Genomic DNA, 27,213 nt, shown 5'->3' with positions numbered 1-27,213 from the left:
AGTCTAAATCTACAATATGCATAGTCCAAGAAGGACAAGGAAAACCATGTCCGAGACTGATCCGGGTGTTGGTACACAATCGGCAATATTAGTCTAGGGGTTCTTAAAAAATTGAACAGCGCCAGATGCCATAGAGTGCTGTCTATTTTTCTGCTAGGTAGAAAAATATAGAGAACCTTTTATAGAGAATCTTATGCAACAAAAACTTACGAACCTCGTAGCAAACTAGGATGACATTCTGATGAAACGCTGAACAAAATCACTGTTGAAACTAGGACCAGTTTTCTCATATGTGAAAAAAGAGATGCCTAAGGACCTTCTGATAGCTGCTCTTAAAGGGAATCTGTCACCTACCCTTTGGCGGGCGATGAAAACGAGGTCGGTCTGGTCCGATTGGCGGTGTTCCCGATGTGTGCCGCCTCCCCATCCTTGCCCGCCGTCCGCAGGTTATTGCTGAATTGGAGTAGGTGTACGCCATTTTTTGCACGTGCGCTAAGCATTCATAGCTAGCGCACGCGCAGTATGCTTTGCCCAACTGCGGGCAAAGCCGAACTGCACATGCGTCGGTAACTAAGCCCCGGAACACAGCAAAATACTTCCGGGGCTTAGTTAACCGGCGCATGCGCAGTCTGGCTTTTCGGCTTTGCCCGCAGTTGGGCAAAGCATACTAGCTATGAATGCTTAGCGCACGCGCAAAAAATGGCGTACACATACTCCAATTCAGCAATAACCTGCGGACGGCGGGCAAGGATGGGGAGGCGGCACACATCATACTCATACCGCCCATCGGACCGGACCGACCTCGTTTTCATCGCCCGCCAAAGGGTAGGTGACAGATTCCCTTTAACAGGCCACAGTACCTGACAGCGATTGTTTTGTATGGAAACGGATATAAAACATGGTGCCCTACAGTCTCACAGTCACCTAGATACCGCTATTGACAGCGACATCTAGTCTGTGAAAAGTCTACAATCTGTCCTACTACCAACTATGGTGGGCGCAGCAATGTGTCAGCTAAAACACACAGCCATACCCGAGACATCACACACAGTACATGTACGGTGCTTTGCGGGATCTCCTTGCCAGCTACACTGTGCTTATACTGTATAGTAAATGTCAGCTATTCTTATTATTAACGGCTTTCAGGTCAATCTTGAGCCATGGTGACTTGATGGACAAACGATCTATAGGAAGATTATCGATGAACATGAGGCATCACAAAATCATCCCCCAAAATGTAATCCTATTCTTGAAGCTTAATACGTCTAAAAAAAAATTTGCTTTCATTCTGGCTTTTATGCTCCTGCCATATACCACATTGCAATTTTAATGTTGAGGAATGTATATTTCCATGAATCTATGCATTCTCTGCATTTAGTGGTTACTACTCACCTGGGTCATTATCTGTAGGAATCTCCTCTTTACACCGCTCATCACCCCTCACATATGTCTCTGTAGTATTAATATGGGTCAGATCTTCACCCTGAAAAAAACAGACAGATTGAAATGTCACATCTATGATCAGCTCTAATCCTGCCATCTCCACCGTTCTCATTACACAAGCGTAAAACATATAATACTGGTGGATAAAACAAGACTGAGCACAAGACCTTCACAGCCATCTACACATCACAGAGGAGATCTCATGACACCTTCTCTCCATCTACCTGATGATCCTGAGGAACATTGGCATCTTCTTGTTTATAGTCCTGTGGAAGAAGAGGACTGGGACATCTCTCTGGTTTTGTCTTCTTACTGGATAGAACTGGAGGAAACACATACAGGGACTGAATTCATTCTTTACATACAGATAATTATAGACCGTGTGTATTTAGTCCTGTCTATTACCTGGTGATGTGAGGGGCTGGGGAGCCTCCATCATGATGTCCTTGTACAGATCTTTGTGTCCTTCTAAATACTCCCACTCCTCCATGGAGAAATAGATGGCGACATCCTGACACCTTATAGGAACCTGAAACATACAATGATACTGTCACCCCCCCGATTCCTTCATAGCGTTACAGTATAATGTCCCAGCATTCCCAGCAATGTCACCTCTCCAGTCAGCAGCTCAATCATCTTGTAGGCGAGTTCTAGGATCTTCTGGTCATTGATGTCCTCATGTATCAGGAGGTGAGGTGGAGGCCCCATGATTGAGCTCAGGGGTCTTCCCCATCCCTCAGACACAGGGTCCTGACAGCGCTCACTAGAGGTCTTCTTCACCACTGTGTAATCCTGGTTATGGAGAGACACATTAATGAATCTCACTACAGACATTTCCAGAGTCCTCACCTCTCCAGTTCTGTCCATCTGTTATTCCCATAGATAAGAATGATGTAATGTGACGTCATCAGAATCTCTCACCTCTCCAGTAAGCCGGAAGAGGATCTCCAGGGTGAGGTGTAATGTCCTCTCTGCCATCTTATCCCTGTCCATATCCATCCTTGATGGATCATCAAAATCATATAAATAAATGTTGTTCTCAAATGTTGGAGGAACCTGAATGGAAAGAAGTTTTTATAAAATCATACAAAATACTAAGTAAAATATACAGTTACTAGAGTTGTGCTGCTGGTATAACGCAATAATGTGATAAAACACTTTTATACATCTAGAGGTCAGACACAGAATACCTAGGTGTTGTCCCTTAGGATCATGGGAATTATAAATAAATTCAGATAATCTTGTAGATATATAAAGAATAAAGAAATCATCGAGCAGCACAACAATCTTTATACAGCCAATACAATATACGGAAGTAATGGTTCATTTGTATACATTTATTCATTCCACGATGAGTTCTAGAAAAGACAAAGTTTTATAACTCCAGATGCTGTTCTACATTTCAACATGTTCACGAGTCATGCATTTCTTCTCAGTTGTTGTGCACTAAGTGCTTTTGGTGAATCTAGAAGCTGAAACCAGTTGGGCATCATCCCGAAGCTTTTCTCCATGATGAGTCTAAGATTTTAATCAAGCATATACCCTTGGTTGGAGTTATAGAAAAACAAGGAAGTTTTGGGGAATGCTAATGAGCTTTGTTCGGCTGTCCATCTTTGTATGAAGCTACAAAAAATGGCATGGTTGATCACACACTCCACCATGCAGTGTACAAGTGTCTAATGTCTGGAAAGACAGAAAATTAGGTGTTAGACCTACCGGTAATTATGTTTCCAGGAGTCCTTTCTGACAGCACCATGGAGAATACCAAAGTACCTCCGCAGGGTGGGACCACCGCCTGGAGAAACTTTCTCCCAAAGGCGGTTTGTTGACTAGACAATACATCTAATTTATAATGTTTGCAAAATCCATGTAGTCTGGCCAAGTTGCAGCCCTACAAATTTGCTCGACTGATGCCCCCCTCTCAGCCCAGGAGGTGGAGACTGCTCTCATCGAGTGGGCTCTTAGTCCTTCAGGGGGGAAAAAAATTCCTTCTGAATGGTAAGCTAGGGAAATTGCCAAAGTGATCCATCTTGCAATAGTGGTTTTTGAGGCTTTTTTTCCCCCTTATTTTTTCCCTCAAATAAAATAAACAAATTAGGATCCTGCCTCCAACTACAACTGGCCTCTAGATATTTGATGACTGCCTGTCTAACGTCCAACGCGTGAAAGACCTGCTCTTTCTGATTTGATGGATTCTAACAAAAGGAAGGTAAAATAATTTCCTGGTTTAGATTTTGAGTGGACACTACCTTTGGAAGAAGTGCAGGATCTAATTTAAGGACTATGCAATGATCTCACATCTGAAGATACGGATCCCAACTGGACAGGGCCTGAATCTCTCCTACGATCTTTACGGTAGTAATGGCCGCTAAAAATGCCGTTTTGATGGTCCGATATGAGATGGACGTACAGTTGTGGCCAAAAGTATTGACACCCCTGCAATTCTGTCAGATAATACTCCGTTTCTTCCTGAAAATGATTGCAAACACAAATTCTTTGGTATTATTATCTTCATTTAATTTGTCTTAAATGAAAAAAACACAAAAGAGAATGAAGCAAAAAGCAAAACATTGATCATTTCACACAAAACTCCCAAAAATGGGCCAGACAAAAGTATTGGCACCCTCAGCCTAATACTTGGTTGCACAGCCTTTAGCCAAAATAACTGCGACCAACCGCTTCCGGTAACCATCAATGAGTTTCTTACAATGCTCTGCTGGAATTTTAGACTATTCTTCTTTGGCAAACTGCTCCAGGTCCCTGATATTTGAAGGGTGCCTTCTCCACACTGCTATTTTTAGATCTCTCCACAGGTGTCCTATGGGATTCAGGTCTGGACTCATTGCTGGCCATCTTAGAAGTCTCCAGTGCTTTCTCTCAAACAATTTTCTAGTGCTTTTTGAAGTGTGTTTTGGGTCATTGTTCTCCTGGAAGACCCATGACCTCTGAGGGAGACCCAGCTTTCTCACATTGGGCCCTACATTATGCTGCAAAATTTGTTGGCAGTCTTCAGACTTCATATGCCACGCACACGGTCAAGCAGTCCAGTGCCAGAGGCAGCAAAGCAACCCCAAAACATCAGGGAACCTCCGCCATGTTTGACTGTAGGGACCGTGTTCTTTTCTTTGAATGCCTCTTTTTTTCTCCTGTAAACTCTATGTTGATGCCTTTGCCCAAAAAGCTATACTTTTGTCTCATCTGACCAGAGAACATTCTTCCAAAACGTCTTAGGCTTTTTCAGGTAAGTTTTGGCAAACTTCAACCTGGCTTTTTTATGTCTCGGGGTAAGAAGTGGGGTCTTCCTGGGTCTCCTACCATACAGTCCCTTTTCATTCAGACGCCGACGGATAGTACGGGTTGACACTGTTGTACCCTCGGACTGCAGGGCAGCTTGAACTTGTTTGGATGTTAGTCGTCGAGGTTCTTTATCCAACATCTGCACAATCTTGCGTTGAAATCTCTTGTTAATTTTTCTTTTCCGTCCACATCTAGGGAGGTTAGCCACAGTGCCATGGGCTTTAAACTTCTTGATGACACTGCGCACGGTAGACACAGGAACATTCTGGTCTTTGGAGATGGACTTGTAGCCTTGAGATTGCTCATGCTTCCTCATAATTTGGTTTCTCAAGTCCTCAGACAGTTCTTTGGTCTTCTTTCTTTTCTCCATGCTCAATGTGGTACACACAAGGACACAGGACAGAGGTTGAGTCAACTTTACTTGATTTAGTTATTGCCAACACCTGTTAGGTGCCACAGGTAAGTTACAGGTGCTTTTAATTACACAAATTAGAGAAGCATCACATGATTTTTTGAACAGTGCCAATACTTTTGTCCACCCTCTTTTTTATGTTTGGTGTGGAATTATATCCAATTTGGCTTTAGGACAATTCTTTTTGTGTTTTTTCATTTAAGACAAAGTAAATGAAGGGGTGTCAATACTTTTGGCCACAACTGTATTCTCCCCCGATACATAAGGATCTTTACAAAAGGCTTTAAGGACTAGATTCAAATCCCAAGGGGGTACTGACCGCCTTATAGTAGGTCGCAACCTTTGTATTGCCCTGATGAACCTAGCTACTCACGGGTGAGAGGCCAACGGATGATCAAAAAATATACTTAATGCTGATATCTGGACTTTGAGGGTGCTTCGATTGAGAACCTTATTAAATCCCGCCTGAAGAAAATCCTAGATCCTTGGAATATCGGTCTTGCCGGGAATAACATCGGACCTGTCACTTTCCAAACAGAACCTTTTCCAGATTTTATTGTATATTGCCAAAGTGACCGGCTTCCTGCCAGCCTGAATCATGGTAATAACCTGGACCAATAACCCCTGAGCCCTTAGGATGTTCCGCTCAGGATCCAGGCCGATAGATGAAGTCTTTCCAGGTTCTGGTGGAAGACCAGGCCCTGGTGAATTAAATCTTCACCTGATCCTCCGGGATCTTCATGAGCATTCTTGGGATAAGTGCCATCGGGGAAAGGCATAAGACAGTGACCTGTTCCACCTCTGACTCAACACGTCGACCGCCTCTTGATTGTCCGCAGGATTCAGGGAGTAGAATCTGATGACCTTTGAGTTCTTTCTGGTCACAAATAGGTCTATTTGAGGCATACCCCAAAGCTGGCACACGTGCTTGAATGCCTCCTCGTTTAGTTCCCTTTCCGTTGGCCAGATCTTTTGTCTGCTTAGGTAATCAGCCACTACGTTTTGGGAACCCTTGAGATGAACCACTGCTACCAAAAGGACGGTCTTCTCTGCCTAGGAAAAGATTCTGTACACCAGATCCTGGAGAGCCCAGTGTCTCGGGCCTCCTGGTATCGCAAGAAAGACACCGTCGTTACATTGTCCGATAAGATTTTGACATGTTGCCCCTTTAGCCACAATTGATTTAGCCTTAGGGCATCCCACACAGCGTAAAGCTCCCTGTAGTTTGACGACTTGGACCAGATCTCTGATGGCCATCTGCCCTGAAGAATCCTTCCCTCCAAGTGTGCTCCCCATCCTTCCTTGCTGGCGCCCACAGTGATCACTAGGAAAGGTGAGGAGATGCAAGGAATGTCTAACTGCATATTTTCCGGCCAAGACCACCACAGTAGCAATCTTCTCATCCCAGGGGATAAGGACATTCCTTTGTCGAGTGATATCTGGTGCCGGTCCCAGACGGACAGAATTTCCCTCTGCAAGGCTCTCGAATGAAACTGGGCCCACCGAACACAGGGAATGCAAGCAGTCGGGAAGCCTAGAATCTTCATTTCTGACCTCCTGAATGAAGCCCAACTTTTCAGGAACACCAGGATTCTGTTTCTCACGGTCTCTTATTTTTCTTCCAGCAGGAAGGATGCTCTGTATCTGGAATCCAACAGCACTTGCAGGAAAATCTTCCTGTTTCCCGGTACCAAGTATGACTTCTGCCAATTGAGGATCCAACCTAGGTACCCCAATGTGGATATGGTCTTTTCCCTGTGGAACCGGAGCTCATCCACCAAACTTGCTACAAGGAGGAAATCGTCCATATATGAAACTATGATTATCCCCCTGTTCCTTAAATAGGCTACGATCTCTGACACCAATTTGGTAAAGACCCGAGGAGCTGAGGCTAGGCCGAATGGAAGGCACTGAAATTGAAAATGGCAAATTTAATTCTGGATTTTTACTGCGAATGTCAAGAATTTTTGGGACACCGGGCGAATTGGGACCTCATAATAAGTACTTTTTAGATTCAGGGTGCACAGAAATGTGTCCCTGTCTATAAGGGGAACCGTAGATTTTATTGACTCTATTCTGAATCTTTTGTATTTTACCCAGAAATTTCAAGGTTTTAGATTTATTATAGTGTGGGATTCGCCTGATGGCTTTATGATGGTGAATAATGTCCTTTGCCCTCTTCCAACTAAGGGTCCAGAATTATAACTGCGACCATAAGAGAATCTGACGACAAGGTATGGGGAGCATTTTAAATTCTATTGAAACAAAAACCAGCAAATAATTCCAGCGGATGCTTCCTACTTGGCCATAAAATCCATTTTATTTTTATCTTTTAAAATAGTTCCATGTGGCAGAAACCCAAATATATACAGGGGGTCAGATGAAAAAAAGGGGCACACTGCTGCTTTATGCGTGCAGACTACGCGTTTCGACCTTACTAGGTCTTCTTCTAGGTCTAGCTATAGATGTCTTCCTAGCTAGCCACTGGTATGTCTATCTTGGGAACCTCTTCCCAGATCTTAATGTACTCAGGATCAAAAGGCAAACGATTTTTAAAGTCTCCTGGTATCACCAAGCGTTTCTCCGCATCCTCCAGGACCATAGCCTGGATATGGTCATTCACCCGGAACACCCATTGCGTCTGGGCTCTGAGATCCCCAAACATCTCATCCTGTATGTACTGCGGCTTTGGGACCTCCTCCACTTGCATCGCATTTCTGACCGCCTGGACTAGCTCATCGGTATCCTCAGAGGCAAATAAATATCTTCTGCCCACTACTCGATTTTCCATCACTATTTCCCCCTGGCCTGATCCAGGAAAGTGGAATTCCTCGTCAGAGCTTAGCTCCATCACCAATCGAAGTCTCTTAACTCTTGGACCTGGATTGGAAGGTTGTGGCAGGGTGAGGCTAGATATAGAGGCCTCCTCAAGAATTAAGGATCTCATCTCAGACAGCAGGGATGGCTGTTCTTCCCTCACAACTTTGCTGGTGCAGTCTTCGCAGAGTATTCTTTCATATGCATCTGGCAATTTTATACTGCATATAGGGTACCGCCTGGACTTTACAGAGGCCTTGCCAGATCTCTTAGGCATAGGGAGGGACATAGCAGAGGTTCCCTTATCCTATTTTAGTATAGAGAGAAGGGATAGTCAGGCTGCTGTAAAAGAAGGTAGGATTGCACCAATCACACTTACCACGCAGTCCTAATCTACTCTGACAGCTTCTTCCATAGTGGCCCCATGCATGCTGAGTGCCTCCCGAGACCCAGGAAATGGTCTTATTACCTGTCTCCGCATCACTTCCTTGTTCCACCCTGGAACACACGCCGAACACCGGAACCTCTCTGATGTCACCGGAAGTGTGACGGACCTGCACACCGTGAGTCTTCCGAAAGATTCAGCGCCATGTTGGCTGGTGCAGAGAGCCCACCACTGGGGGGGAAGCAGCTCAACCCAGGAGGCTTCCGCTCGACTGGTCTCTGTGGCCTAGAGACTCCTCATAGGAGAGTGTCGGCCTCAGGCCTCTTGACAAGGGGGAAGGATTAGCTGTGCAGCATGATCCACCTGAACCCATCCGGTAAGCTCCTGCTTGCTCTCTCATGTGTCCCTCCATGCAGGAACGGGAAAAACACTAAGCGAGGTGGGTGGGGAGGGGCCTTTTAACCTCTTGTGTGTTTCCTGTCCCAGTAAGGAGTAGGATGACGACCTCCATGGTGCTGTCAGGAGGGACGTCCTGGAAAAAACAGATTTTTCTTACACTATTGTTTTGCCAAGTACTTAAAGGGCTCAGATACGGCTTTAAAGAAGGCGATTAATTTTTTTACAATTAAATGATTACATAAAACAGTAAATAGTGTGATATTGCATACACTTTTGCATAATATAAATCACAAAGGTAAAAGTACTTACACTGCATCTACACAGAAAAAAAAACTTCACCAGGAATTGTACACATCATCTGTTCAAAAAAAACATCAACCGTGAGAAGCGAACTGCGAAGACAGAAAAATTCCTGGGATATCCACACCATAGACCCACATGGTTGTCACCTCCAATCTATAGGTTACAGGCTTCAGTCTTAGCTGCAGGCTTCCCCAGCTTATGTATTGTTTGAAAAAAAAAAAAAATGCTTGCGTAACCAAGTGTTACACAAACTATAACAAATTCTATTTGTCCAATATATTATCTCTTTTCTGAGTGGCCAGTTCTTCAGATGTCAAATTACACCGGAAAAATACCGTACGTCATCGGATGTGACATGCCAAAAGACCTTCCTGGTTCCGGATATTTTACCATATTATAAACATGACATTTCTCACCAACATTAATAACGAAACTATGCAGTAACTGAATGAATAATATAAACACACACTTTCCCACTGAAGACTAAAAACATACACAGTTCTCACCAAACAGCGATAAAAGAACTGTGGTAATTGGGTGAATACTATAAACAAGCATGTTCTCATTAAATATTGTTGAAGTTTTGCAGTGTCCAGGTGTTGGGAAAATTACAGAAGACTACAAGGCTAATATGAGCCGAACTGTTACTGTCTAATATCTTAAAGAGGTCTTAAAGGGATCTTTAAAGACAGACTACCAATATGGGTTCCCGATTATCATTAATATCTTAGCACTACAACTATGAACACAAGTGGAATCAATTACTGAACAAATCTGCATTCTGAGGAGTTAAGGAAGTTTGGTCTGAAACGTTCCAAGAACTTGTCTTTCTTTCAACTATCATGTCGTGTTGAGAAGTATACGTATGACCTAAAAACACTTTTAATGGCTGTGTAAAGACTGTGGATGTTTGCACTTTTGGTTCTCTATATTTTTCCATAGCTCAGATGTGATACCTGTATGTTCGGCATGACTACTGCACTTTTTCTTAGCTGTAAAGAGAATGTGTCACCATGAAAATGCAGTCCAATCTACAGGCACCATGTTATAGAGCAAGGAGAGCAGAGCGATTAATAGTTTTGTGAGAAAAGATTCTGTATAACATGGGAATTAAAGATTTAAACCTCTGCCCCTTCTAGGATTTTGTGTCCATTGGGTGGACTTATTAGTGATTTGACAACTTTCTTTGTATTATTTAATGACTCTCGGCTCAATGTCGAGTCATGGCGACTCAATGGATGAACGCTCTGTAGGAAAATCTATCTTGTGCAGGCCTAGATAGGTCCACCAGGATCTTCTTCACGACTATCTTGATAGTATCAAGCAATCGGATTGTTGGTCTTCCACTTTGCCTTGTTCCCTCTAGTCTTCTGACCATAATGTCCTCCAGTGACTGCTTTCTTCTTATGATGTGCTCAAAGCTAGGCAAGTCTTAGCTTGTGTCATGATCCCAGTGCAGGTTTTTGAGCTGCACACCTGGGGTTAATGTCTGGAGCTCGGTGCAGGTTTTGACCTGCACACCTGTGGTTATTAATTGTGGCCTCTTTCTGGTTCTGGGAGAGCTTCTTAAACCCCTGGGAAGCTTCAATCCCTGCCAGTTATACTTTTGCCTTTGGCCTAGTCTGCTGACCCCCGTGTGCCTGTTTGTTGTTATAGCTTGTTTATATGGTTCTGATCAGGTTCTGCTTCCCGTTGTGAGTTTGCCTGTTGATTTTGTACTGCGTTAGTATCTCTGTGTATGACTCATTGCCTGTGACCTGACTACTCTCTGCTCGCCCCTCTTGTACCTTTGCAGCTATCTCTGTGTGTGACTCATTGGCTACGTCTTGACTATTCTCCCCGTCTATTCCCCCTGGTAACTTTGTCTCGCAGTTACCCTGCTAGGAGTAATCTTGCAGCTTCTAGCTCTGTGGAATTTAGGCCACGCCCCTAGCAGTCACGTGCTTCAGGTCCTGCGGCTCTGAAGTACGCATCTACTCGGCTGCTGCCCGCTCCACAGGTATCTTTGAGCACTGTTCGCTTTACTCAGGACACGCGCACTGGCTCAGTGAGCAAGTTCAGTGTGGTGTTCCTGACATTATAACTGGCCTACAATTTTTTTTTTTTCTTCTCTCCTCACTTCTGCAGCATGGACCCAATGTGTGCTTTATCTGAGCAGGTGAAATGCTTGACTCAGTCACTGCAGAAGCTTAGTTTGGAACACCAAGCTCTGGCCCAGTTCCAACGGCGGGTTGAGGACTCAGTTCAGGGGGTACTTTCCGCAGGCTTCCAGCAGGTGGGGAATAGAGATGTCATTTTAGTCCCACCCGAATCCCCGGTTAAATTGCCAGATACATTTTCTGGTGACAAGGATGATTTCAGGGCATTTAAGGAGGGCTGTAAGCTCTTTTTCTCTTTGAGGCCCCGCTCCTCAGGGGATGAGAAACAGAGGGTGGGGGTGGTGATGTCCCTGCTTAAGGGGTCCCCACAAGCCTGGGCATTTTCGCTTTCCTCTTCTGCCCCTGAGAGAATGTCTGTGGATGCGTTTTTTGAAGCCTTAGGGCTTATTTATGATGAGCCTTATAGAGTGCGGTTGGCTGAGGACAAGGTGATGAGTGTCTGTCAGGGAGAGCACTCGGCCGAATGGTTCTGTACTGAATTCAGACGTTGGGCAGCCGAGATTTCCTGGAGTGATGCCGCCCTTCGGGGGCTGTTCCACAGAGGCCTGTGTGAACGTCTCAAGGATGCTTTGGTACTTCATCCTCCGCCTGACTCCCTGGAGGATGCCATGATCCAAGCGGTTCGCATGGATCACAGGCTGTGGGCTAGAGGCATTATGCAACGGGAAACACCATTATTCTTCAGTGGAGATGAGACCCGGACTCTTCCTATGGCTATGGAGGTGAGCGCTGTCACCTGTGAGGGAAAGGAAAGAAGACGCCGCCGGGAAAAGCAGTTGTGCTTCTATTGTGGGAAATCTGGACATTGGAAGAAGAACTGTCCCTCCTGTCCGTCATCCTCCAAGATGGCGGGAAACAACTAGATCTGGGTAGTAGTCGAGGAGGCTACCCAGATCTTCAGGTACAATTTTCCTCATGTGCAAAAATGGTGCTGCAGGTGGAACTGGAACTTGGTTTTGGTCCTGTTCAGACTACTGCTTTTATTGACTGCAGTTCTGCTGTGAACCTGATTGATACCAAGGTTATGACTCTTAATAAGATAGGGACAGTCAGGCTTCACGATCCTGTTAAACTTGTGGCAACTGACTCGTCTCCTCTTACCCAAGACGGTATCTGTTGCAGGTCTGAACTTTTTTCTCTAAAAGTGGGTTCCACTCATGTGGAAAAACTAAGTTGTCTTGTGCTAGATAACTTGCCTGCAGGACTGGTACTGGGGATGCCTTGGCTTCAACGCCATAATCCTACCATTGATTGGGTTACAGGGGAAATCACTCAATGGGGATGCAATAATAAATGTGGTAACCTAGGACATCTTGTTAACGCTGTTAAATCCGTGTCTGTGTCGTCTGTCGGTCTGGAAGGTATTCCGGAGTACCTGAAGGATTTCGAAGACATTTTTTCCGAAAGTGAGGCTGAAGCGCTGCCACCACATACACCCTACGATTGTGCTATTGATTTAGTGCCCGGCGCCAAGTTACCTAAGGCTCGATTGTTCAATTTGTCTGGGCCTGAGCGCCAAGCCATGAAGGAGTACATAGCTGAGAGCCTCCGCAAAGGGCATATCAGGCCTTCTGTGTCACCTGTGGCAGCAGAGTTCTTCTTTGTGAAGAAAAAAGATGGTGGTTTGCGGCCGTGCCTCGACTTTCGGGAACTGAACAAGATAACGGTTAGGAACTCTTACCCGCTTCCCCTCATCCCAGATTTCTGTAACCAGTTAGCTGGGGCCCAATGGTTCTCCAAGTTAGATCTGCGGGGGGCCTACAATCTGATAAGGGTTCGGGAAGGGGACGAGTGGAAAACGGCATTCCTCACATCAGAAGGACTCTTTGAGAACCTGGTAATGCCGTTTGGGTTAACTAATGCACCCGCTATTTTCCAAAATTTCATCAATGTTGTGTTTTCTGATCTGATAGGCCGTTTTGTTATTGTTTATTTGGATGACATTTTGGTGTATTCCCCGGACAGTCAATCTCACTTGCAACATCTTAAGACAGTTCTCCAGAGACTCAGGGAGAACAAATTGTTCGCTAAATTGGAAAAATGTTCGTTTTTTGTACAGGAGCTGTCTTTTTTGGGGTTGATTGTGTCCTGTGAGGGGTTTTGTATGGATCCTAAGAAGGTGCTGGCGATCGCTGACTGGGTTCAGCCTCGAGATCTCAAGGGGCTCCAGCGCTTCTTAGGATTTGCGAACTATTACCGGAGATTCATTAAAGGTTTCTCACAAGTGGTTAAACCACTCACGGATCTTACCCAGAAGGGCGCTGATGTAAAAAATTGGTCTGTACTCACTAAGGAATCCTTCTCAGCGATTAAGAAATGTTTCATGTCTGCCCCGGTGTTGGTACAACCTGACCCGTCCAAACCATTCATTGTGGAGGTGGATGCTTCTGAAGTGGGGGTGGGGGCTGTGCTGTCCCAGGGTCTGGCCACCCTTACCATTCTCAAACCCTGTGCCTTCTTCTCCAAGAAGTTCTCTTCAGCTGAGAAAAACTTATGATGTAGGCAATTGGGAACTTCTTGCGGTCAAGCTGGCGTTTGAGGAATGGAGGCACTTTTTGGAAGGGGCGGCTCACCCTATCACGGTTGTCACGGATCACAAAAATTTTGCATACCTTGAATCTGCTAAGAGGCTTACTCCTAGACAAGCCCGTTGGTCACTTTTTTTTTTGCGATTTCAGTTCTCCATTACTTTTCGACCGGGGTCCAAAAATGTTAAAGCGGATGCCCTGTCCAGAAGTTTTGATCCAGTGTCTCCCCCTGAGCCGCCGTCCTCCATTCTTCCCCCAGGGGTGGTAGTGGCGGGGGTCTCAACTGAGTTGGAACAAGAAATTCTAAGGGCTCAGGCCCTAGCTCCGGCAACCAGGCCAGGGGATAAACTGTTTGTTCCAGATTCATTGCAGCCTAGACTTCTGCAGGAGTTTCATGAGTCTAGGCTGAGTGCTCATCCAGGTATCACGGCCACTAGAGAGGCAGTAGCCAGGGGTTTTTGGTGGCCTTCATTAAGGTCCGATGTCAAGGAATTTGTTTCTGCTTGTGGCATGTGTGCCCGTTCCAAAAGCTCGCATAACCGTCCGGCTGGGGAACTCATACCTTTACCGGTTCCTGATAGGCCATGGACTCATCTTTCCATGGATTTTATTACCGGCCTTCCACCTTCCAGGGGCAATACCGTGATCTGGGTGGTGGTGGATAGCTTTTCTAAACAGGCCCATTTCATTCCCTTGGCAGCATTACCCTCAGCGGAAACATTGTCAAGGTTGTTTGTGCAGCATGTGGTCCGATTGCATGGGGTACCCCTGAATGTTGTGTCTGACAGAGGTGTGCAGTTTGTGGCCAAATTTTGGAGGGCGTTCTGTATGAAATTGGGCATCTCACTCTCCTTCTCGTCGGCATATCACCCGGAGAGTAATGGTCAGACAGAACGCACCGATCAATCCCTGGAACAAATGCTCAGGTGTCTGACCTCCGCCAGACAGGAGGATTGGTGTGATGCGTTACCGTTGGCTGAATTCGCTTTTAACAACCGGGCGAGTCAGTCCACCAACATGTCCCCATTCCTGATTAACTATGGGCTTAATCCGCATTTTGGGGAGTTTTCTCGGGTGAATTCCGGTTGTCCAGGGGCAGAGGGGTCCGATCAACGGTTAAAAAACCTCTGGGCTGAAGTCCGCCGTAATATCTCTCGGGCCCAGGGGAGATACAAATATTTTGCTGACAAAAAGAGAGCCTCGGGAGACATGTTTCAGGTGGGAGAGAAGGTTTGGCTCTCCACACGTAACATCAACTTAAAGGTACCATCAGCTAAGTTGGGACCAAAGTTCATTGGTCCGTACGAGATTATGGAGATAGTCAACCCAGTGGCATATAGGTTGCGTCTCCCCGCCTCCTTAAAAATATCCAATGTGTTCCATAAATCTGTTGAAACCCGCAGGATCTGTCAAAGAGAACTCTGAGTCTGTTGTTCCTCCAGTGCTGGTGGAGGGTCAATTGGAGTATGAGGTCGGACATATTGTGGACTCTCGGCGGGTGCGCCGCTCTTTACAGTACCTGGTCCACTGGAAGGGATATAGACTAGAGAAGCGCTCATGGGTCCCTGCTCACTCGGTACATGCAGATCGCCTGGTTCAGGCTTTCCATGCCAAGTACCTGGGGAAGCTTGGGGGTCCAGAGGCCCCCGTTGAGAGGGGGGTACTGTCATTATCCCAGTGCAGGTTTTTGAGCTGCACACCTGGGGTTAATGTCTGGAGCTCGGTGCAGGTTTTGACCTGCACACCTGGGGTTATTGATTGTGGCCTCTTTCTGGTTCTGGGAGAGCTTCTTAAACTCCAGGAAGCTTCAATCCCTGCCAGTTATACTTTTGCCTTTGCCCTAGTCTGCTGACCCCCGTGTGCCTGTTTGTTGTTATAGCTTGTTTATATGGTTCTGACCAGGTTCTGTTTCCCGTTGTGAGTTTGCCTGTTGATTTTGTACTGCGTTAGTATCTCTGTGTATGACTCATTGCCTGTGAACTGACTACTCTCTGCTCGCCCCTCTTATACCTTTGCAGCTATCTCTGTGTGTGACTCATTGGCTACGTCTTGACTATTCTCCCTGTCTATGCCCCCTGGTAACTTTGTCTCGCAGTTACCCTGCTAGGAGTTATCTTGCAGCTCCTAGCTCTGTGGAGTTTAGGCCACGCCCCTAGCAGTCACGTGCTTCAGTTCCTGCGGATCTGAAGTACGCATCTACTCGGCTGCTGCCCGCTCCACAGGTATCTTTGAGCACTGTTCGCTTTACTCAGGACACGCGCACTGGCTCAGTGAGCAAGTTCAGTGCGGTGTTCCTGACAGCTTGCTTCCAGTAACATGTCTGGCTTGATCTGTTCCAAAATTGATTTTTTTGTTCTTCTTACCATCCATGGTATTGATGGTAAAACTCTCCTGCACCACATTTCTTTGTTTAACTATGCATATATAGATAGGTGTCACAAAATTTGGCGTCATTATGCAAGGCCGGGATCAGACTTGCAAGAAACTCGGACGAGTCTCGCACGTCAAAACCCAGCACTCGGATCAGAGCGTTCAGCTGCATAGAAATAGATGCAGCTAAACGCTCCGATCCGAGTGCCCGCGACAGTGCCGGGTATTGACGTGCGAGACTCGTCCGAGTTTCTTGCAAGTCTGATCCCGGCCTAAGGAAGAGTAAAAAATGATCCTGGTAGAGAATAACAAGGAATGTTCACATACCTCCACCGGCAGAATCGCACATCAGATATATAGCTGTTCTATGCGCACAGGACATGTGATGAGGTCATAGTCATGTGATCAGGGGAGGAGTATATATAACAGCACGGTGCCTGTTAAATCAGCAGACCAGACGTGATAGGACTCCTGTCATAAACATACAGTGGAAGTGAATTCTCTACTTTATATAAACCTGCAGGAGTCAGAACGGCATCTCCCATCGACCCTCAGGAGTGAGACTGGAATTGGGAGGAGCTAGAAAAGTGAGGGGAAACAAAAGATTAATCTATGTCAGTCCTGTCAGGAAGATTATGGGAAAATTGACTACTAGAAACAAGCAGGCAGTCTGTGCATGAGTTGCGTCTGTCGAAAAGCCGCGAGACATGCAGCTACGGGGAATCAAACATATTTTTCGAGGGAACTGAAGACACTCGGGTTAGCAAACGAGTATGCTCGGATAACACCTTATCCCAGCACGTTCACTCATCACTATCTGACTGAAGGTTCGGAATTTTAGCTGAGAAAAATAGCAAGAGAACGACCGCCATTTATCTGAGGCAGCCAGAGATGGAGACTTGCTAACTTGAGGCTGACAGAAAAGACAGAATCTTACATTTTACCTGAGGAAGGCTGATAGCATTTATAGATAGAAAATTCTGCATTTCATCGTTCATAGAGTGAAAACTTATCAGCGCATGATGGTTTCAGTGATCCAATCATAGACCATCGTCGTATACAGTAAAATTTGGTTTTTTTCGGTCTTTATTAATCAAAAAGCTGGATGAAAAAATCTTTAAAAAATAATCAATTCGTCTCATCTACAACTGATCTTTTTGTGAGAAAAAAAAAAATTTCTCGGAAAGATTTATTTATTTATTTCCTGGTATCATCAATCATCTATGGCCAGGTTTTACCACTGTATCTGGCAATATTGACTAAAATGTCTAAGGGCTCGGTCAGATGTCCGACTTTCACATACGATTGCCATCCGTGGTTTTCATGGAGAGCACTTGTACATGTGACAGTCTATAAGGTAATTCGCGTGTCCGTGAAATTTGGCGGACTGAGAGATCCAAGGAAAATTAAGGAGACATATCCGATTCTGATTTGAGGGTCGGCTCAAAATTGGCGTTGCAAGTCTATTGGCCAGTGAAACAATCATGGACTATCAAAAAGGAAAAGGTGGAGAACTTTTTTTTTGTTTTTCCATGCATAAGAAAAACTGTCCGTGTCTCTCGTACATGAGAAAAACTGACTTTTGAATGAGGCCTTAGGCCTCTTTCACACATCAGGTTTTCGCCATCAGGCGCGATCCGGCTCTTTTGACAAAAACCAGATCCGGCGACATGCAATGCCGGATCCGGTTCCCCCCCCATTGACTTGCATTTGCGTTGGATCGCGCCGAATGGCCATGCGTTTAATCCGGTTTAAGCCGGATCCGGCAATGTGTCGCAATCCGGCGTCTGGAAAAAACGGCTACTGTAACGTTTTTTGACTCCGGCGAAAAAGCCGGACCCTCCGGATCTGGCGCGTCCGGCTTTTTCACACAATGAAAGTCTATGAGCGCCGCAATGCGCCGGATCCGGTTTTTTGGGTCTGAGCATGCTCAGTAGCTCTGCCCACAGCACACATATATAAAAGCATGACAGTGGGACCCTCAGCCACACCCAACATGCCACCCAAGACAGGAACCAGGCGCAGGAGAATGCAGGAGACCACTGCAGCACCATCAGCACCACCACCACCCCAAATGGAGCAGCAAAGGGAACATGCTGAACAACGGGAGGGGAGTCCAGCAGCAGATGAGAGACAGTAATTATCAAATCCCCCATTCCTCAAAACTAGGGCCAAGGAATATCAAGATATTCATTGGCCCTTTGTTTCTCTCTATTCAACAGCCGCCCAAGAGATGCAGCAGCAGCAGCAGCACTGGCAGCAGCAGCACCACCCACAGCCATGGAGTCTGGCCAGCAAGAGGACAGCACATCTTCTGGGAGCCCTCCCTCGCATCGTCAGCGTTTGACGGTATTTATTTCCACAATCCATCATCTCTGTAATATATGTCTATTCATTGGCTTTTATTTCAAAACAGGAATCACAAGCTGAAGAGGAGCTCCCAGAAGAAGAAGGAAGGGGTGGACAGACACCTGGAGTGGGCTCACAATTGGTAAGTTTTTTTGCATCAAACGCAGAAACACAACATCACACTACACACAACACATAGAAAACAATGTACCGCAGACATCACACAGCAAACAAATATGCCAACATCCAAACACATAATTTTTTTTCTTTTCTTCTCTAGTCTTCCCAATCTGGTGCTCGGCCAAGAGGTCGTCGGCGACAGCAACACGGCGGTCACCAGCGTGTAAGTATAATATTTAAGTTAAATTTTGGTACACTTTTTATTTCATGTCTTAAAGTGTGGTGACTAATTTTGCTATTTTTCTATTTTACTTTAACAGCCTTCACAGCGTGCTCCCGACTGACGGTGAGGATGGAGGAATTGATGTGGACCACCTCATCGATCTCGTCAGAGAAAGGGAGCCGCTATGGAATATGGCTGACCGCCGCCATGCTGACCTGATTGTTACCCGACGGCTCTGGGAGGAAATCTGTTCGCTCCTTGTGGGCTGCTGTGAGGACCTCGATGCTCGGGCCCAGATTAAAGAGCGTAAGTATATACAGTACCGGTTGCTTGATGTAAACCAGTGTTTCCCGAACTCCAGTCCTCGTGGTCCCCACGTATCATGGGTTCAGGATTTCTATTTACTATGGAAATCCTGAAAACATGACCCCTTGGGACCATGAGGACTGGAGTTTGGGAAACACTGATGTTGTATACTAACCATTTTGTCCTTTCTCGTTTCAGGGGACAGAATTGTGAAGCGGTGGCGGTCTGTGAGGGATTGTTTCAAGAAGGAGTTCAATAAAGAGATGCGGGCCCCGAGTGGATCTGGAGGACGCAGGAGCAAGTACAATTACGCACGAGCCCTGTCGTTCCTCCGGGATACAATGGTCACCAGAAGGTAAATATTACACACCACATGTGAAAAAAAAATGTTTAGATGTAACAATTTTTTTTCAGCCAGGGCCATGCCATGTCACTATATTAATTGTTTTTTTTTCTCTTTATTCCACAGCACGGTGAGCAGCACTCGGGAGCCTGCACGATTGGACCCTTCTGAGGCGATCCCTGAGGAGACCGGCACCGAGGGACACTTCGACCGCCCCGGTACATCTGCACCTTCCCAGCCTTCCCACACATTCGACCCATCTGTCCCATCCACCAGCACAGGAGCATCGTGGCCGCCTACCTTACATGAAGCTGCTGTGAGGAGATCGCTTTCCCTTTACCCCACCCTTCTGCCCCTGCCACCTCTAGTACACCTGCGGGTACTGGGCGGCAGCGGCAGAGGGGTCAGGAAAAGACTTATGCGCCAGAGTTCTTGCATCTGAATGCATCTTTCCAGAACTGTCTAAAAGTCTTGTCAGAGCAAATCTCCGCAGGCTTTCAGCAGATCAACTCCAGCATTCTGGAGGTGAAGACACTTCTGCAAACCATGCATTCAGAAGCAAGATCTTCGCCAAACCACACCTTTTTCAGGTCTGTTGTGGAGCGCATGGAAACGCTCTCTCCTAGCCAGCAGATGCATGTAATGCATTCGTGCCACGGTGCTCTCCAGCACGTTACCTCCCAACCTCCTCCTCCCACCCCAGTAGTTCCTCCACCTGCACCCCCTCCAGCCACTTTCCATCCTCCCCCTCCTATTACATACCAGCCACCTCCCCAGTACCAGCAACCTCCCCAGTACCAGCAACCTCCCCAGTACCAGACATCTCCCCACTTCCAGCAACCTGCCCCGTACCAAACTCCTTCCCCATACAACTTTCCATCAACATCATCTGCTCCTACAGTCCCTGCCCAACCCTCCACTCCACCGCCCACCACCTCTTCTGCCTCCCACATGTCCACCCATTCTGTAGCTTTTTCCACACCTTCACCTCTAACTGTTCCTTCCCCACCATGATCCCAGTCCTCTCTCCACACTCCCAGTGTCGAAGTGTCCCGCAGCCCCTCCAGCAGTATTTCCACCCCACACTACACCAATTTATAATGTGTGTTTTGTAATAAAAATGCCCAGTTGGTTTCAAACCTTTATTAAAAAAGTTTTTTTAACTTTAAAAACAGTTTACAAAAAAAAAAATTTTTAAATAAAAGTTAAATTATCGTTTACACTGGTTGTCTGTCATTTCTTTCTGCGGCGAAATATGTTTAAAAAAAAGGTTAAATACAGGGTATTTAAAAGGTAAAAAGGTATTCAAAACCAGGTATATAACTGTGGGTAAATTTTAGCTTTTTGCCACAGTTGTGTTCCTGGTTGTGTTTGAAGCAAAGTATTTCACCTAAAAAGTTGGGTTTATTGTTGGTGATTTCCTAACAATGTACACAACTTTTGTTAAAAGGTGAAATACTTTGCCTAAAACACAACCAGGTACACACCTGTGGCCTAAAGGTAAAAATAGTAAGACCATGACAAGATAGCCAACTTTGGTTGGCAAAGGTATATACTGTTGGTACAGAAGGTACACAAGTAGGGCACAAATCTTTCACACTGTCATCCTGCCAGTGTACTCTGCCTTGAGGTGACAAAGTATAGTGCAAAATTGTCCCTCATTACTAAAACCGTCACAGAACTTCTAGTGGTAATGTCATGGTAATCTTGCAAGGTGGTTTCTTCAGAGGTGTCCTCAATGGAAATGGGTTCCTTGCAGATAACAAAATTGTGGAGTACCACGCAAGCTTTGATCACCTCATCCACAGTTTCTGTCTTGAGGTTGATCGCAGTCAATAGGACCCGCCATTTGGCTGTCAGAATACCACAGGTACATTCAACCATTCTTCTTGCTCTTGTGAGGCGGTAATTAAAAATGCGTTTTGTTCTTGAAAATCCTCTGCTACCGTACGGTTTCAAAAGGTGTTCTGACAGCTGGAAGGCTTCATCCCCTACACAGACAAATGGCATAGCTGGACCAGATGTTTGCGGCAGCGGTCTAGGGGATGGGAACTGGAAGGTGTTTCCATACAGTTTACGCCCCATGGCAGACAGTTTGAAAACTTGAGAGTCATTTGAGCGACCATAGGCCCCAATATCAACAGCAATAAATTTGTATTCCGCGTCAGCGATGGCCATGAGGACAATTGAAAAATATTTCTTGTAATTGAAATATTCCGATCCCGATCCGGCTGGCTTTACAATGTGGATATGTTTCCCGTCCACAGCGCCCAAGCAGTTCGGAAACTGACATATCTGTTGAAACTTTTCTGAAATTTCAATCCACCTCTCTGTTGTGGGCTCTGGTAAAAACTCTTCAGCTAAGGAGTCCCACAGTGCACGGCATGTGTGCTTCACTATTCCAGATATGGTGGAAATCCCGAGTCTGTACTGGAAATGCAGTGACGAAAGGGATTCTCCAGTTGCAAGAAATCTGTGGGGAATTAAAAAACAATCAATTAGTTTAAAATCACAGCATTACATACCAAAACTCAGCTATAACACTTGGAGATACAAACTACCACCAACAAGATTGCAGTGAAAGTGTGCTCTGATGCGAGCATATCCAATAAATGTGGCTTACCTTAAAGTCACCATCAGACGCTCTGCGGGTGAAACAGAGAAGCGGCAATAGGTGTCCGATTTTCTTATGAGGTGTGCAATGCGCTCCACCAAGTAATCAAAATTCTCCATTTTCATCCGAACATACCCAAAAAATGTATCCGGGTTTCGTCTAAGGTCCATGCAGAGTGTAGAATAGACCCCACGCGTCATTCTCTTGGCTGTGATGGGGTGGATCCACAAACGTCGTCTACGATGCCTGATGCGCTGCTGTCTCGCTCTCTCCTTCTCCAGAACAATCACCCTCAAACGATTCGCCTCCGCTGTAAAATCCGCCAAATTCTTCAAAATATTTCCAATCACAACATCCATCTTCGCCAGTAACTTGCTCTTCTCTCCAACCTGCACTTTCTCCTCTACAACCTGTCAAAGAAGGGCTGTAGGAACACGGTATATATAGTTTTTCAGTAGCCAATCCCATTCGGACGGCCACAAGGGGCCTTTTTAAAAACCGGATCCGGCGTAATCCGTTGAAAAACGGATCGAAAACCGGATCGAAAACCGGATGAGACGGATCCGGTTTTGGCTGTCATGCACAAGACGGATCCGGCAGAAAACCGGATCCCTCACATCAGGTTTTACAAAACATTTGCCGGATCCAGCGCTCCGGCACGACGCCGGAACGCGCCTGACGCCGAAAACCTGATGTGTGAAAGTAGCCTTAGGCTGTGTCAGCATTACAATTGTTCTTTAACCCCTACCCGACATGCTGATTTTCCATTTTTGCGCTTTTAGTTTTTTCCGTTCTTCAAATAGCCATGACTTTTTTTTCAGGCAACATATTCATGTGAGGTCTTGTTTTTAGTGGGACGAATTGTACTTTTGAATGAAACCACTCATTTTACCATGAGACTTACTGGTAAATTGAAAAAAAAAACAAAATACATTGAAAACTGGCAATGTGATTCTCCAGGTCAATTTAATTATGGAGATACCAAATGTGCATTTCTATTTATAGTTAAGTGGTAAAAAAAAAGTGTTTAAAAAAAAATTGCTTCTGTTGGCAGTTTCTGAGACCCATTATGTTTCCAATCGTGGGGTGTGTTAGTGCTTGTTCTTTGCATGGCAAGCAGGGCTGTGGAGTCGGAGTCGGAGTCGTGGAGTCGGAGCTCATTTTGGTGGAGTCGGAGTTGGAGTCGGTATAAAATGGACCGACTCCGACTCCTAAAATATATAATAAATCGGGTACAGTAATTCAATGCAGGATGTGCTGAATATTTTTTCATAGGAATTTGGGAAAGTTATGAAATGTCCTATAAATGGCTGTTCTATTCCTGATCTAAGGCTTTATTCACACACAGCGTTTTTCCTGTGTTTTTTGAGGATACGTTTTTCAGCTGCAAAAGCTGATCATCTATTTAAAAAAACGCATCACCTGAAAGGTTTTTGAGCTCATAGATAATGTTTTCAATAGCAAAAGCAGATTAGAAATCTGCTCTATCTATCCATTTATCCATATCTGTCTATCCATATCGTATCTGTACCAAAAAGAATGAAAACCGGGTAGTACACCAATATATATTCTGTTCTATCTAAATATCTTGATTATGGGATCATAAAAATGATTAAATGTCTGAGGTTCACATTGTACTACAATAAATTTTTCACTTAAATATAAGCAATATGTGTGGGAGTCGGAGTCGGAGTCGTGGAGTCGGAGTCGGAGTCGGTGTAAGGGAAATTGAGGAGTCGGAGTCGCAGGTTTGGCTTACCGACTCCACAGCCCTGATGGCAAGCTGTCTTCTTTACCATTATGGGATTAAAAGTTTTGATAGCTACTTACAGCAATGTTGCGGCAGCTTAAATAACGCAATTCTGGAGTTTCAAATTTCTTTCACCTTACATTATTTATGAATTGGGTTAATTTTATATTTTGGTAGATCGGACATTTATGAACGTGGAGGTATTATTTCTTTTTTAAAAAGGGGCAAAAGGGGGAAATTCAATCTTTTGTATTTTTTTTATTTTCAATTCCCTTAGGACTTGAATCCGAAATCAGTCGAGCATGTGTACTATTCACAGAAATAATCACTGTCTTCTTTGAAACCCTGCCACAGGCTAGAATTCTATGAAGTACGACAGGTATATGGAATTCAGCAGACCTCTGACTGTCACGGCAACCCATCAGGACCCCACGATTGTGTCGTGGGGAGCTGATGGGCACTTAGAACACTGTCTCTTCTCTACCCGTCTGTTAGAGGAAAATGATGGATGAATAACACAGCCCCCAACTGATGCCAGATTTCCATTCATTTTTATTACATGTCCCAAGGCTTAAAGGGAATCTGTCAGAAGTTTTTGCTGCTATAAGATGTGGCCAACCGCCTTTCAGGGCTTATCTACAGCATTCTATAATATGTAGATAAGCCCCCGGTCCGACCTGCAAGATAAGAAAAATAAGTTTTATTATACTCACCTCGGGGCGGTGAAAAAAAGTGCAATTCCACAACTGTGTTTTGCATTTATTTATCTTGCTAACAATATAGTAAAACTGACCTGCCATTATGATTCTCCAGGTCAGTATGAATACGCAGACACCAAATAGGTGTAGTTTATTTTTTATTTAAGCGGTGAAAAAGAATCTGAAATTTATATGAAAAACAGTTTTTGCGTTTGTCGTTATATTCCGAGACTTGTAACGTTCTCATTTTTTGGGATGTGGGGCTGGGTGAGGACTTCTCTTTTGAGCCCCATGCTCCATGCTGATTCTTGTAGTTCTACAATAGATGAACTTGTTCTTCTGTATAAATGAGGGAGAAGGGAGGGGAAATAGTCAGCTCACCGTAAGTAGATGAACCTTGCTGGGAGAAGAAATCGCACAGGGCCGTACCAGTCTTGGATGTCAGCAATGAATCAGAAAAAAAGGGAAGAATACGCCAGCGATGAAACCAGTGGGAACCAGCATGTAAAAATGTAGAAACTTTATTGGAACAGTTGCAAAGACATAAATGCTGGACTCCATGCGACACCTGGGTATACCAACCAACGCGTTTCAGCAGAATCTTAATCATGGTATGTGTCGGTGTAACGATAATGTAAAATATGACGTAAGATTCCCCTGATTATCACATTTTCTGGAACATTCCAGACTTTTCTATTCACATACTGAACTCTGCTATGCCAGTGATGAGGGTTTGACCCCCCCTGTTCTTTTCCCTTTGCCTGTGAATTTATGCTCACTCACAGCCTGACACTGTCCACCCCTCCTTGCTTCCTCCTTCCTCAGCCTGCAGTGCACACACACTCAGTGTAACCTGAGATACAAGTGAATGATTTCCCGCCTCACAGCAGGGGGCTTCATTGTCCTCTCATGTGCTCGGACTCCCCATAGACAATAATGAGAATCTAATCATTTGGTCATAAAACGGTGTGAGGTTGTGCTAGAAAGATGAAAACTACATATTTGGAACGTTCTTCGACAGGACTATTTGACATGTGTTTTCCCCAGTTCTAACTTCAACGGAATCCGAGAAGTGGATTCCTGCGCAGCCGCGGAAGCCCGATGCTTCGTGTTTGGTTTTGAATGAATGCCAGCCACAAGCTGGATAAGATGATACTATGTGCGTTTCTATACTAGGTACCCTCTGCAAGATATGATTATTATAAGTTTTTAGAACCAGATCTGTAACTCTGAGCTAGGGGACGGAGCCGGAAACCCAGCCCCTTTAGCGATGTCACAAGCCCAGAGGTATAAAGTACTTTCCCTCCATGTGCAGTCACTTCTTGCCTGGGGAGCTGCTGTAACCAGACCTTCTGATGCATTGGGATTTGTCACCCATCCCCCCCAGCCTGGTGTGCCTGAGATGAACTAAGTACCATGTGAGTGTTTCTGTCTTAATTCTCTTTTTTATTTGTAATTGCTGTGTACATAATTTAATTGTCTCAGAGTGTAAAATCTTTTTTATATCTTCTGTAAACACTGCCTGCCTTTTGGGAGTAAAATATGAAATTATTAGTTCCGTCTCCTTGCTCTATGACGAATTCACATGCCTAAGAGTTAATTACGCTACTAATTTGGGTTGGCTTCGGAATCCCTGTTATAATTTAAAATATTAATATAGAAATCGAAAGCTGGTGGCAGCGAAGTGTGTTTTGGCTAGGTGGGTAGCGCTGGCAGTGACGACGCGGGTTTTATAAGCCGATTGTGTGGCTGCGGCCAAAGAATTTATAATTCCGTCGCTGCAGCGTGCCTAATAGCCAGCGCACAACAGGTAGCTCGTCCGGCAACCAATTACCCTAGGTGCAGTTCCCTGACTGACCTGAGGGTAAGGGGGGCGCCAGAGAGCTGCAAGTTCCAAAGCGGAACCGAAAAGTGGGATATACATAAATCCCTGCAGTTCGTAACACATTGTTGGCAGTGGTGGGATAACTAAAATAAGCCCCCCTGCGGTAAATTGTTAGGGCAAGACTAGCTTGCTGATTTCATCACATTGCGGCAGTGGTGGGATGACTAATATAAGCCCCCTGGCCATGTGATAGCCATGTGCTGGCCAAAGGTCATACATCTAGCGAGTAAAGTTTACTACTCGCCTCGCAATATTCGGCACAGCCCAGCACAGTCCCCGCACACACACACACACACAGCCCATTACTCGCATTTCCCATTGACTTACATTGGACTCGCTACTCGTTACGAATACCCGATTATTAGGAGCTACTCGTAACGAGTACAGCGAGTCCGAGTATTTCACTACTCGCTCATCCCTACATACATCCTACAACCCCTGATCCTGACAGTTAGCATCGCAGGAGAGGACTCATACAGACTGTATGATACTCCACCTGTGCAGAGTAATCCCAATCAACAGAATTTTACAAAATTAACTCTATATGGCGCAGAGCAAATGTCCAGAAAAAGAAAAGGAAAAAAAAAAAAACAAGACAAATAAGACATGTGAATAAAAAAATATTACTGAGCAAGGAAGAAATATATGTTAAACAATAGAAAAACCACGGCAAAAAAGTGTATTAAAAGGACAAGCATTGCCAGTCATATTGCAAAATTAGATCTTGTCATAGGTTCACACCGTGAGGCACCCTAGCCTGAAACTTACAAAATCCAAAGATTTGCGGTTCAGCAACTTGCGTCTCAAATAAC

The 27,213-nt window shown here is 45.2% G+C and overlaps 1 protein-coding gene across 6 annotated transcripts in view; it reads right to left on the bottom strand.

Moving 5' to 3' along the window:
- The window catches only part of LOC141055844 (uncharacterized), a 104,106-nt gene that overhangs the window by 11,112 nt on the left and 65,781 nt on the right, over nucleotides 1–27,213 (bottom strand). For 4 of the 6 annotated variants that reach the window (XM_073552556.1, XM_073552555.1, XM_073552554.1 and 1 more), the window contains exons 3-7: nucleotides 2,365–2,499; nucleotides 2,056–2,235; nucleotides 1,849–1,972; nucleotides 1,668–1,765; nucleotides 1,393–1,483 (exon numbers count right to left, since the gene is read on the bottom strand). In XM_073552556.1, coding sequence (XP_073408657.1) covers nucleotides 1,393–1,483; nucleotides 1,668–1,765; nucleotides 1,849–1,972; nucleotides 2,056–2,235; nucleotides 2,365–2,499 — 628 coding nt within the window. Of the gene's footprint in view, nucleotides 1–1,392; nucleotides 1,484–1,667; nucleotides 1,766–1,848; nucleotides 1,973–2,055; nucleotides 2,236–2,364; nucleotides 2,500–9,062; nucleotides 9,167–16,440; nucleotides 16,693–27,213 lie in introns of those variants that run through there. The other 2 variants (XM_073552557.1, XM_073552559.1) reach the window with 2 other exon arrangements.

This window comes from Dendrobates tinctorius, unplaced genomic scaffold (genome assembly GCF_039654945.1).
Source record: "Dendrobates tinctorius isolate UK_male_01 unplaced genomic scaffold, ASM3965494v1 ptg000192l, whole genome shotgun sequence".
Lineage (NCBI taxonomy): Eukaryota > Metazoa > Chordata > Amphibia > Anura > Dendrobatidae > Dendrobates > Dendrobates tinctorius.
Note: the sequence above shows the minus strand (reverse complement) of the source record. Positions and strands in the feature narration are given on the sequence as shown.